The sequence below is a fragment of the Penicillium roqueforti genome (genome assembly GCF_015533775.1).
Source record: "Penicillium roqueforti strain LCP96 04111 chromosome Unknown scaffold_01, whole genome shotgun sequence".
Classification (NCBI taxonomy): Eukaryota; Fungi; Ascomycota; class Eurotiomycetes; order Eurotiales; family Aspergillaceae; genus Penicillium; species Penicillium roqueforti.
Window position 1 is genome coordinate 1,766,161 of NW_024067565.1, and position 12,340 is coordinate 1,778,500.

The following is a 12,340-nucleotide window of genomic DNA, read 5'->3' on the forward strand; positions in this document are numbered from 1 at the left end:
CTCATGTGGGCGTTGAGGTATGAAATTCGCCATTTCGCAGATCAGCGTCTCCTCGAGGAATTTGGAAGATCACACAAACCCAAAATGAGACTTTTTTGCGTGCTCTGTGCTGATATTGTCGAGATGGCTCAGGGGAAGAGCAAGATGGTACCTCAATTGGGGCGAGATGAAGGCATACCCGGGTATATAAGCTCTCGAAATTTCCCGCAAATATGCTCATCAAACCAACGCAATCCCGCTCATTCTCTCTCTCCAACAAGATGAAGTACTCTATTGCTTCTATTGCGTCGCTGATTGCTCTTGGAGAGTGTCTTTCTTTGCCTCCTCTCATACCCACTATTCCTGGAGTGACCGAGGCTTTGACGACCAACGCTCCTCCTTTGCCGATTTTGCAAGTCCCTACTCCTCCACTGGAGAGTCCTCCCTTCACGCCCAGTGACATCAAGCCGAAGAAGATTGGGTATTTCTGGACTGGCTCAGGCGACAAGTTCCATAAAGGTATGGATCTACGCATGGTGGATTGACGAGAGGAGATGATGCTAATTATCATTGGTAGACTTCCTTGCTACCTATAGTTTGGATGATGTAGGCCAATCCTAAGCCTGGTACGGAGTCATTTGAACCTAATTGCTGATTCGACTTTAGGACACCTTTGGAACCCTTTTATGGGTCACAGATGTGCCCAGCAGTGGCAATGACCCCCACCACCTGGGACCGTCGCTGGATGGAAAGACCATCTGGGGTGGTGGATTACTATCTCTCTTGAAGACTCAAGTATGTAGACTTCTTCTCAATTCGCCTTTCACAGCATATCTAATCCTTCATTAGGATACTGGTTTCTACTTTGACACCTCCAACCCTTACCGCCCCAAGTTCTTGAAGAGTAACCGCGGTATCCTTGCATCCATTGCGGATGAGGTTCGGGCAAAGCCCGATGGTGGATTTTTCATCACCTACATGGGCTCGGCCGTTGGTACCTCGCCTGGTCGTCTCATCGAGACTGATGCCGACTTTAACATCATTCACGAATGGCCCGAGGATGTGGAAGGTACTCTCAACATTCTTGAACAGCAGTTCTCCCCTCACGGACTCAGCATCGATTGGGAGAAAAAGCTCATTCTGACCTCGGACTTCGTCGAGCCGATTACTATCTTGAAGCCAAGTCTCGGAGTCCGCCGCGCCGATACACTGCGTCTCTGGGATCTGGACTCTAGAAAGATTCTCAGCACCCTCACAATTCCTAATGTAAGCCAGCCCCTGAACTTTAATCCTCATGCATCTTCTAACTCGATCAGGGTGGTGGTATCCAAGATGTCAAGTTCATTCCTGGACACCCGGAATCTGCTGCTATCGCCACTGCCGTGCACCTGGGTCAGCTTTGGATCATCTACCCTCTGCGAAAGGACGCCAATGGCAAACAGGGTGTGATCGAGCAGCTCTACGATCTTGGTCCCAAGGCCCGTGACACCATTGCCATCTAGTAAGTAGCTTATCTACTGTATACCACAAGAAAATCATTGCTAACAACATCACCCCACAGCTCCGACATCAGCAAAGACGGTAAATACTTCTACGCCACCCTTACCACAGCCAACCACATTGCCGCGCTAGACATTAGCGACCTCAACAACGTCAAGCGTCTGGATGACCCCGATGAGGATCAGCCTACCGTCGGACCTCACTATATCAAGGTCACACCTGACCAGAAGCACTTGGTCGTCACCGACTACTTCGTCCAGACTGGCGACATTGGTATCATCAACACCCCGGCTGACTTCAAGGCGCTCTACATCGACCTTAAAGAGGATGGCAGCCTTTCTTTCAACCGCTCTATTGACTTCCCCAAGGAGTTCGCCAATCGTGGTGGTGCTAAGCCTCACTCTAGTGTGGTCTTTGATCTCACTGACCCTGAGAATCCTATCTACTACTGAGTTATCCCAGTGGCCAATAGTAGGATATAGGACACTGTCGATGTGAAATGGAGATGTGAAATGGAGATGATGAGGGCGGGATATAATTTTTTCTCTTCTGAACTTGACATAGGCCTTCGGGCGATGTATTTTATTGTGGATATACTACAGCTACTTCTTAGTTACTACTAATGGACATCCACTGTACTTTTTTTGGTGAAGAAAATGAACCTAATATTACAGACACTTTACTGGGTATTGAAGGTAAATCAAAAGTGTGAACTAGAGTGTAGTATCGTGGAGAGAAAAAAGCAAATCAATATAAAGATATACTCATTAGAGCCCCATGGCTAAACTTCATGCACATTTGATGTAGCAACCTTCGGGCTTTCATCTCTCCGATGCCGACCCTCGATCTGATCTGGAGACACTGACGTACTAACCCCCTTGCCCACAACGATATCTTCTTCCAGCACAGCGCGGAATTCCTCGCGCTTTGGCAGGAGGTACCGCACATCCACAAATCTCAAAATGCTCGTCATAATAATCACAAGAACCAACAAGGCCAAGGCGGACTGCCACCCATATTTATAGAAGGGTGCCTGACTCGCAGGCCAGACGAGGACCTGCGACCACGAGGAGATGGCATAATACCCAGCAACAGCAACGCCGACCACAAGAGACCGCGCTTCTGGATCCTGCGGGATGAGATCAGAAAGCCAGGCAAAGATCAACGGCGCCGTGCCGAGACAGATATACGAGATGAAGTATGATGCATAAACAGCAGACAAACCCACCGACAGCGGGTGTGTAGTCCAAATGCTCATGATAATACACGGGACTATCCCGATAACCGCTTGAATAACGATGAGTGCCCAACGAGTTTCAAAGTAATCGGATAACAGGGCCCAAATCCACACGAACACCACATTGATCGCCGATCCTCCGATGGGGATAGCGTTGACTTGCGAGACGGTCCATCTCGCGCTTCCGTCTGGGTTCTTTAGCGATTTCAGGAACAGCCCGAAATAAACATATCCGTATGTTCCAAGAACCGTCGCAATATATAGAATCGCGATGAAGTAAACGACCCATCCCGAGAACGTGCGCTTCACGCCGGCCCAGGTCATCTTCTTTGGCTCGGCGCGGCCGTTGCGCGCCAGGCGTTCCAGCGAAAGCTCGCCGTGGACTTTCTTGAACCAAAACGCACGCGGGTTGGGTCTGTTCGGGAGATCGGGGAGCATGACGAATCCTGCAAATCCCCAAATTACCGTGATGATGGCGTTGATCACGAATAGCCAGCGCCATCCTGCTAGGCCGCTATGCCCGTCGAGAGTGTCGGTGATTGCGGCTTGCATGGCGCCCGAGAGCATTTGCCCGACTGCTTGGCAGGAGTGGTAGAAGCCCATTCGCTTGGCGAGTTCGGTTGGGGTATACCAGTGCACTGTAGGGTGGTTAATTCGGGTCAAGAAAAAGGCCTTGGAATGACATACTGAATAATGTCATCATTCCTGGCCAAGCGCTACTTTCGCATAGACCGAGGAAGACACGGATGATGTAGACTTGTTTCGCACTCGTTGTCATTGCGACCAACCCGGTCAGAACACCCCATGCAATCTCCAAGCCTGGCAGCCAATAACTTGGGCGTACGTAGGTGAGAATGACTTGAGAGGGAATTAGCATTATGCAGTAGGCGACGTTGAAGTATGTTGTGAATCTAGACAGTATCAGCCATCACCAATTCCGAAGTATGGATGTTTAGGGCAACTCACAGATTAAGCTCATTTCCGAGCAAGTTCAAATCCTCTTTCATGCCAGACACGTAGGCATTGTTGATATTCTGTTGATCAAGATATTTGATAACTGACAGAAGTCAGTTTTGCCGATCTCAAGCCGTGGGGGGATTTGTATGCCAACGCACCCTGTGAAAGACAACCGAAAGTCATCAGGAACATATCAAGGCGCCGGACCAAGGCCTTTTCCTCTGGAGAGCGGAAATCGACATTTGTCGACGCTTTGCGACGAAACATTTTGAAGGAGACCATGATTCTGGATTGACAGGGATGAGAGAAAAGCCAGGATTCTTGCGACGGTGGCTATTCATATACAAGCCCATGCAGATCCAAGCTGTGATAAGCTCCCTGCAACCCCTCAGAGATAGGTCACATAATGTGGACAAAGTAGACATCGGATCCTAGATCCGACAAGGATTCTGCGAGATGCACGCGTGATAAGCATTCGCACCAATGGTTGTATTCCTCCATTGACCTCGGAGGAATGCCGGAGTCGTTGATATACAAGATACCAGGCATGTTGGCTATTCACCCCACTTTCCACAAATGAATTTGGAGATAAGTTAAACTCAGAATAATCCTATCAATCAGAAGCTCTAGAGAGGAGAGAAAAAGCTTTCGGGTGGATGTCCGTGATAGGAGAACCACAGCTTCCCCGCATCTCTGCGCCGACAGCGGTGAACCCGAGACTCTCTCTCACACGGAGCTATATATATTCCCAAGGATTTACGGAAATCTTGACTCATTGCAAATTGGTTGAAATGTTGGTTCCGAATATCGCGACAAGCAGAAGCCTGCCAAATCCCACTCCTTGCTTGAGTTACTGGCAGCGAACAACTCGAGCATATCCACATTTGTATGCGAATATCGATGCAACTGTTCCATCGAACTCAAAATATGTCATCGTGGGATCTGGTATTTCTGGCGGTTTGACGGCCTTCAAACTGATCGAAGGAGGGGCCAAGGCCGAGGATATCGTGATTCTCGAGGCGCGAGAGGCTGCCAGTGGTGCGAGTTCACGAAATGCTGGACATGTGCGACCAGGTCTGTCAGGCTTCCTTTGGGGTTATTGCGGCCATTTCTGATTTGGAAGATAGATGCCTTTCGGGGTTTCAGTGCATATTCCAAAGTGCATGGAGAGCAACAAGCGTTGAAGATCATCCAGGATGAGCGACTCGTCCTAGAAAAAGTCGATGAATTTGTCAAAAAGCATAATGTGGAATGCGACTTCAACTTGACAACCACGTTTGATGTCTGCATGACCCCTGAATTTGCGGCTTACGAGGCAGAGAGCCTGGAAGCGTTCAAGAAAGCAGGCGGTGATACCTCGCACATCACGTTCTATGAAGGGGAAGAGGCACAGAAGAAGACCAGAGTCCCCGGAGCTGTAGCGGCCTATGAATGGCCAGCAGGCTCAAGCCACCCGGCAAAGCTTGCACAGTTTCTTCTTCAGGCAGTGATATCCAAGGGTGCGAAGCTCTTCACGTTTTGTCCCGCCACTGAAGTTGAACGGAGCAGTGACACAGAAACCTGGAAGATACACACACCTCGGGGAATTATAGAAGCAGAGAAAATCATTCATTGCACGAATGCCCATGCTGCCTTGTTGCTACCGCAGTTGGAGCCTTACATTCGGCCAAACCGCGCGCAGGCTCACTCTATCGTGCCTGTTCCAGCTTTCTCTGGGGAAAAGGCTCTACAGAGCACTTTCTCGCTCCGCTATAGCCTCCTCCACTTCTACTCCTTGATTCAACGGAAGGGAGATGGCACAATGGTGCTAGGCGTATCGCGATCAAACCCAACAATGAGCGCTGAGACAAGGGCTGGTCGATTCAGCACTGATGATTCCCGGTATAATGAAGAAATTGCCGAAGAAGCTTTGCGGACTTTTAGTCAGATGTTTCCTGCTTATTCATCCCAGGCTGTCATGCACGGTGAGGGCCTGGATCATGTTTGGACTGGAATAATTGGCATGACTACGGACTCTGTTCCGTTCGTCGGGGCAATCGATTCCCTCCCTGGGCAGTATATTTGTGCTGGATTCAATGGCCATGGTAAGTTTTGCTTTTGCTCTACTCCGTTTTGAAAGCGGAGGTGCTGACTGGTTATAGGTATGGCCCGGATATTTACATGCGCTCCGACTGTCGCCCAACTTGTACTTGGCAAGACCTGGGATGAAACGGGGCTGCCAGAATGTTTCCAATTTAGTGAGGAAAGGCTCGCACGGCTTTCAAATGGAGAGTTGCCTTCAATTTGGTAGCGAAGTGCTCATACCCGGGGGCCGGAGGATTGTCTGATTGGCTACAACTAGAGCTTCACGGGCTTGGACTCTTTCAAATATTTAGAATAGACAGGGAAAAATAGAAATCAAGCCTTTGAGCTGATATGTAACAACATATCGCGATACTCTAACACTGCAAAGGTCAGGTGAGTGAAGAGACAGGGGTGCAGCTTAGTCAAATTAAAACAAAGTTTCAGGCTGCTCTTTCCTAATTCACACTTTCCCCTTACCTGAGTATTTCATCACATCTTAAGGAAAGCAGCCTAGAACCTTCATTAACTATTGAGTTGGAACAACCCTAGAAGCTCCTTCCAATCCCCAGAGTGGGGCATCGGACCGTCCCGAAAGGAAGCTTCCGAGCTTCAATTCCTTGAAGCCAAATTGTTCCTCGAAACTTCACTATGATTGGCCAACGGTTTACAAGTCGCGTCACAAAGCGCGCATTCATTTCGCTCCGTACGAAACCACTCAACCTCCCTCCTACAGGCCCTACTTTCGCCATACCCAGCCACGAAGTCGTCGATGAAGAAAGATGTCCGAACTATATTCCCCAACACTACTATCCAGCAAGACCGGGCGAGATACTTGGCAATAACTACCAGTTGCTAGCGAAGATCGGCTGGGGCACGAGTTCGACCGTATGGCTAGCACGAGATATCACAAGGTAGTTTTGGTTCTACGCCAATCCTGTCCGAGGCTAATTGGAGCTGCTGGATTACCAGATATCGATGGCAGTCCGAGCGAACAGTTGCTTTGAAGATCTTGAATAGCTGCGATGCTAAATCTGCTAGTGACCTTCTTGGTATCGAGGAGACTGTTGCACAAAAGAACCCTTCACATCTGGGCTATTATATTACACGCAGCTGCCTGGAAAGCTTTGAGCTTAAGACGTCGGACAAAATGCACCTTTGCCTTGTATATGAGGCAATGCGAGAGCCAATGTCAATGTTTCAAAGACGCTTCAAGAACCGCATAATTCCTCTCCCGATTGCGAAGGCATATATTCAATTGCTTCTTGTCGGGCTACAGTATTTGCACGCCGAGTGCAAAATCGTTCATACTGGCAAGTGATATTCGACTCAAGCAATGTTATGTGAAAAAAAAAATTGCTAATCAGCAAATTCGCTCTAGATCTGAAGCTCGCGAATATCCTGATGACCTTCGAGAATAAGAAAGCTATCCCAAGGTTCATTCAAGAACAAGTCACCAGGCTCCCCATGCACTACAAGACTGATCCAATAACCAATCACACCACATACCAAAGCTATCACGGTTTCGGGGCAATGGACGTTGAGGACGTCGGGAATGTACTTCCGAGAATAACCGATTTCGGCTCAGCATGGCAGTTCGTCGTTGACCCGGAAACGAAGTCACAAAATGAAGCCGTGCTTACGTATCCTATACAACCGAGCTACTAACTAACACCGTGCGCCGGAGGTTGTCCTTGGCTATGGATGGGATTTCAGCACAGATATATGGAACTTTGGTGTCCTTGTAAGCCGCGTGAATATCGATGCGCCTATTCAGCTGTCAAGACTAACTCAATGGTTCCAAAGGTTTGGAACATCATCGAAGGCACAGAGCTGTTTACTCAGGTTGAAGATACTAACGGTCGATATGATGCCAAATCACATCTGGCAGAAATGATCGCTCTGCTTGGTCCACCACCTAAGGGGGTAATTGAGCGAGCAGACCATATGTCACAGGTAGACTTCCCTACACCAATTAGGATTGAGGCGGGAAAGCTGTCCAAGAATGCCCGAGAACTCTTTGGTGGTCCTTACTTCGATGAAGAAGGTAAGTCTTCTACTCGACGTATGAGTGTTTTGACTGATTGTTGGCGCTAGGGAAATTCCTTCACGAGGAACTCATACCAAGTCGAAAACCGGAGGATACAATTCCATCTCTTGATGACTCGGAAAGGGAAATTTTCTTGTCGTTTGCCAGGGACATGCTCACGTGGATTCCATCGGAGAGAAAAACTGCTCGTGAGCTGATGGAGCATCCATTCCTCAATTTCGGTGGACATGTTTCTAAAGATGCCTTGGAAGGGCGCTCTTAGAATGCGAGCTGTTATATCCATTGATCTCGGGACACTATGCTGCTTACAGTTTGTCTTACCGTCAGAAGAAAGCTCTCCACTATGTATGAAATCTCCACTATCTACGGTTATTAAAAGGACTTTCATGTATATTGTCATGGATATGCAAATCGAGGTTAAAATTATGGTACATGCTTCGCTTGTAAATGCAGATTACTATCATGATATGGTTGGAATGTCCGGTTCAGTATATATACTCCCGGGCAACGGTCTCGGTGAACGACCTCAAGAGGAAATCCCCGGAGATCTCGCTCTGCCATGGGCTCAAATAATATGAAAAAACCAGCCTCTCCTGGCGGGTATCAGGATCATAGGGCTATATCGGGGCAAGCCGGTCACCCTTAGTATTATATCCGAGTCCGAGACAAGCAATGCTCTCTTTCTCAGCAGGGTTGTCGAGTACGTGCTCACAGCCGACGTACAACCCCTTATTATATAGAAACAAAGAATCAAGATCGAAGGAATCACGGCATATATTCATAGCGCCGCCAATTCTCCTCAACCCACCACTTCGCCACGTGTGCCGCGTCGTTAATCCACTGCACAGCATCCTCTCCATGCTCAGGCAAGACCATGTTCATCAAATCCAAGAGGTTGAAATCCTGCAGTGCTTGGAGTTCATGCGGGTCGATCTCTACATTCGAGAACCTCCACTCGACGTCAGGAATGAGTGGTATGACGAGACGGTACGGTTTTGCAGCGGAACGCAGGGCAAGCCATGTTCCGCCGGTGTTCATGACTGAGAACTGCCAGTCTTGCTTTCCGTCTTTTTCTGGGATTGTGGGTCGGATCATTGATTGGCCTTCGTAGAGGGGGAGGAGATCTTGGATGGCGGATTTTGCTTGGTTGTCGAGGGATCCGGATTCGGATAGGATATCGAGGATTGTGGGGAGGATTTGCATTGAGGTTACTCGGGAGTCGATCTCGATTGGTGGTAGTTGGGGGTGGGCAAAGACTAGAGGGACGTGGAAGCTGGAGATGTGGGGGTTGTCGTATGGGGTAACGCCGCTGTTCTCGGGGAGTGAGATGCCGCTGTTGGGATTAGATTCAATCGATCGGAGAATGTTGGAGTTTGGTTGGCACTTACTGATCCCCGACCATCACGACCAGGGTCTCGTTGGCAACGCCCGTTTCCTCCAGGATGTCCAATAACTCGGCGAGCCATTTGTCTGCAACACCAAGCGTATTGAGGTAGCGATTTACCTTATTTTTCTTTCCCAGCCAGCCGTGACTGATCAATTCTTCGTACTTGTGATTTGGTGTGTCCCAAGGATGATGCGTAATGCCAGTCAAGTGCGAGATGAATAGTCGTTCTTTCCGTTTTTCGGCCGATTTGATTGCGTTGCGGTAATAATCCCCCAGCTCTGTTTCGGGATATCCCCAGAAATTGTACTTCACTGGTTGAAGACCACCCTGCTTGGCGCGATCCTCGGAAATGTTGATGTCGGTTACCTTGTGCTTGAAGCCCAACGCAGGTGTGAGAAGGTCTTGGTTGTCGTAGTCGTCAGTGATGGACTGCATCCATGTGGATCGCCATGGCCAAGTGGTATAGTCCTCCGTTTTGGTCCGGTTGGCCTGAGCGTTGAGTGCTTCCAGGATATGCGGCAGGCACGGTTGGTAGATGTGGTACAGGTATTCGCGATTGAAGTCCACGACCAAGGGAGCGATACCGCACACAGTCGCGAGGATACTCTTCAAGGTAAAGGTATCGCCTGTATAAGCGTTGGTAGCATGGAATCCTCCGTAAGGCTGTACAGTATCGTTTCCATTGAACCCGGAAGAAGTAGCTGTTAGTCTCTCTGCGGTGGGTGTTAGATTGGCTAGCCTTTCTTCAACCTCAGCAGGGATCTGGCCATTGTATGACTCGCGAATCACGTCCCCAAACCAGGATTCCTTGCGAAGTGGGAAGACGTCTGCGCGAGTGCTTTCTAGCTTGAGAAGTAACACGTGTTTGATATTGACACTGCCGCTTTGGAGAGCCTTGCGGAGAGGCTCCAGAACTTCATTTTCAAGGTTGGAGATATGAATGGGGTCATGTCTTGGATCATAATGCAGGCGCGCAGTGTGATTGGCATTTTCATACCAGTCACTGAACCCGGCCAGTTTATCCCGTGGCAGCCAGTCAAATGTGGGCGGTGCTGCCAGGGCTGTGTGATTTCCCAACCAACTATAATCACCTGTCAATTCAGGTAAATTAACCGATGACGGAGCGCGAGACTGATTCTTGTCGAACGGTGTGACAATGACAGTATCAGATAGAAAGCTATAGGCGGCATTTGAAGGGCGAATGCAACGCAAAATAATCACAAGGCCAGTGAATGCGAGAACAAAGACCCGCAGCCAAGGAGATCGCGGAGATTCCCCTGCATTTGCTTGGGTTGTTTCATGAGAGCCCGAGGTCAACTCAATAGCACCCCGACCCTCATCCCAGTCCTCGGGTGCGACTCGCTCATAGCTCTTCAAGATCGGAGAAGTTTGTTTCCTGCGACAGGCGGACGGCAGAACACTCTTAAAGATTGACGCAATTCCCTTGGTCCAATTGTATAGATGTGGGGTTGAGAAACAGGATGCGGCAACGAAGACAACCTCCACGATGATTAAACCCGTTAGGCCAGTGAGCAGTGTTTTGACAGCAGCCTTGTCGCCGTGGAAGTTGTGCGCTTGTTTCCAGTGGATCTCGGCTCCTGTTGCGACGTAGAAGGAGATATTGGCGGCTGATAGACCGGAGATTGTCAAACTACCCAAGAAATTCACTTAGCGATGGTCTCACTCAACCCTATGGGAACTCGTACCTAAGTGGGACCACCAACAAGGCCGCTATGACACGTGCCCATCGGCGCTGGTAATCAGCACACAGGATGTGAGCGAATGATACACACACTACATCTTGTAAGAAGAATGTCGGGCCCCAGATCATCAATTCTCCGGGAGATAATGAGTTCAGATGCGAGTAGATGTGAAGAATCTTGGCACAGATCACGGCGATGAACAACAGAGAGAACCAATACCTGCGCGAGACTGGCCAACAATGATCGAACCAAAAGGTTGGGGAGAAAGCTTTGCGTAGTATATTGCGCGAGCCATCTCGGGTCATGAACCTAGAGCCCATGTTAATTTATATATGTAGTTTGTGCCGATCTCAGGCATGACAATATAGAGAAAAGGTCACCACGGTGGAAGACAATGAACGGTAAATACAAGGAAGAGAAGGGGAAAAGAATAAGAAGGCCAAATAGAACCCGGCGAAAGGGGAAATTTTAACAGACAGCTCCGAACCAATTCCAAAAATAAAAATCCAGTCCAATCCAACATCACACCGTCCGAGTCTCCGATTTTCCCGCACTTTCAAGGCGACAGTATTCCGTAGCTCTTCAGGAGTGCTTCAGGGTCCACCGGTCTCACGTGGGTAGGACATAAGCTTTGGCACTTGTTCCGGAATGTTCGCCTGTTTAGTCATTTCTATTTCTAACACTCGGAAACCAATCGCATCTCGTCAAGCGGAGCTTATGGTGACTAGTCCAGGGATACGAGGGTCAGGCCGTAACTTAGTGAGCTGCGATTCCCTTGCGTGAGGTCTCCTTGCGTTCAGCCCGATAGTTATGGCCCGGACACATAACTGTGTTAGCATATGACATTGCCCCAGTGACCAGTCACTAATCGCCTCGTAGCTCGTATAACCAGTTTGGTTCTGCTGACTCGCTTACGGATTCCTCCGTATCCCGCACAGGAGGCTGAGCCACTGTCCAAGATTCTAGGCTACAGCCCAAAATATAAGCAGGTTTGAAATTTGGGTGCGTTGGCAGCCACGGGCTTACAGATGATCTCATTGTTTTTGTGCGAGAAAAGAGCTATGTAGGCATAGCATAATGGAGACTTTAATCCCAAGCACATGATGATCATAGTTTAGCTTCCGTGCCGCTCTGGGGTACAGAAGCCTGAACTTTGTAGATCTGTGCAGTCTCATGAACAGGTGCTTGTAATAAACGATGTTCCTCCTAGGCAACACTGGCAAGATGATTCAAGGGTTCTCATAGGTTATCACGAATCTAATTTTCATCCATCTATCTTCAGGAGTTCAATTCTGAAACAGCAAGGAAAATTTGGACGCCACTCATAAGGAGACCTAAATAGCCGAGGCCCCACCAATCATAATCCTCGGGTTTCCAAATGAGAGGGATAATATCTCTCAGCTTGTCTAATAGTTCTAGTAGTTATAGGACTTAGTTGACTGATTTAGAAAATCAATAGTCAAGAG

General features: G+C 48.8%; 5 protein-coding genes across 5 annotated transcripts; 3 read left to right on the plus strand and 2 right to left on the minus strand.

Moving 5' to 3' along the window:
- Positions 1 to 212: 212 nt before the first annotated feature.
- On the plus strand, positions 213 to 1,931 carry LCP9604111_1107 (YncE family protein; the record flags this gene model as incomplete). The annotated part of the gene is made up of 6 exons (XM_039074794.1): positions 213 to 498; positions 557 to 585; positions 646 to 774; positions 829 to 1,245; positions 1,296 to 1,480; positions 1,541 to 1,931. 6 exons carry the CDS (start codon positions 213 to 215, stop codon positions 1,929 to 1,931), a joined length of 1,437 nt encoding a protein of 478 aa, XP_038933655.1.
- Positions 1,932 to 2,260: 329 nt separating this feature from the next.
- Positions 2,261 to 3,955, minus strand: LCP9604111_1108 (uncharacterized protein; the record flags this gene model as incomplete). Its single annotated transcript, XM_039074805.1, has 4 exons — positions 2,261 to 3,354; positions 3,404 to 3,627; positions 3,683 to 3,773; positions 3,832 to 3,955. The coding sequence occupies 4 exons, from the start codon at positions 3,953 to 3,955 to the stop codon at positions 2,261 to 2,263; spliced, it is 1,533 nt and encodes a 510-aa protein (XP_038933656.1).
- A 509-nt stretch (positions 3,956 to 4,464) lies between these two features.
- Positions 4,465 to 5,963, plus strand: LCP9604111_1109 (NAD(P)/FAD-dependent oxidoreductase; the record flags this gene model as incomplete). Its single annotated transcript, XM_039074816.1, has 3 exons — positions 4,465 to 4,747; positions 4,801 to 5,757; positions 5,815 to 5,963. The coding sequence occupies 3 exons, from the start codon at positions 4,465 to 4,467 to the stop codon at positions 5,961 to 5,963; spliced, it is 1,389 nt and encodes a 462-aa protein (XP_038933657.1).
- Positions 5,964 to 6,385: 422 nt separating this feature from the next.
- On the plus strand, positions 6,386 to 8,046 carry LCP9604111_1110 (uncharacterized protein; the record flags this gene model as incomplete). Its single annotated transcript, XM_039074827.1, has 6 exons — positions 6,386 to 6,648; positions 6,707 to 7,047; positions 7,116 to 7,369; positions 7,422 to 7,478; positions 7,541 to 7,781; positions 7,832 to 8,046. The coding sequence occupies 6 exons, from the start codon at positions 6,386 to 6,388 to the stop codon at positions 8,044 to 8,046; spliced, it is 1,371 nt and encodes a 456-aa protein (XP_038933658.1).
- A 503-nt stretch (positions 8,047 to 8,549) lies between these two features.
- On the minus strand, positions 8,550 to 11,194 carry LCP9604111_1111 (uncharacterized protein; the record flags this gene model as incomplete). Its single annotated transcript, XM_039074838.1, has 3 exons — positions 8,550 to 9,117; positions 9,173 to 10,822; positions 10,878 to 11,194. 3 exons carry the CDS (start codon positions 11,192 to 11,194, stop codon positions 8,550 to 8,552), a joined length of 2,535 nt encoding a protein of 844 aa, XP_038933659.1.
- Positions 11,195 to 12,340: the final 1,146 nt, after the last annotated feature.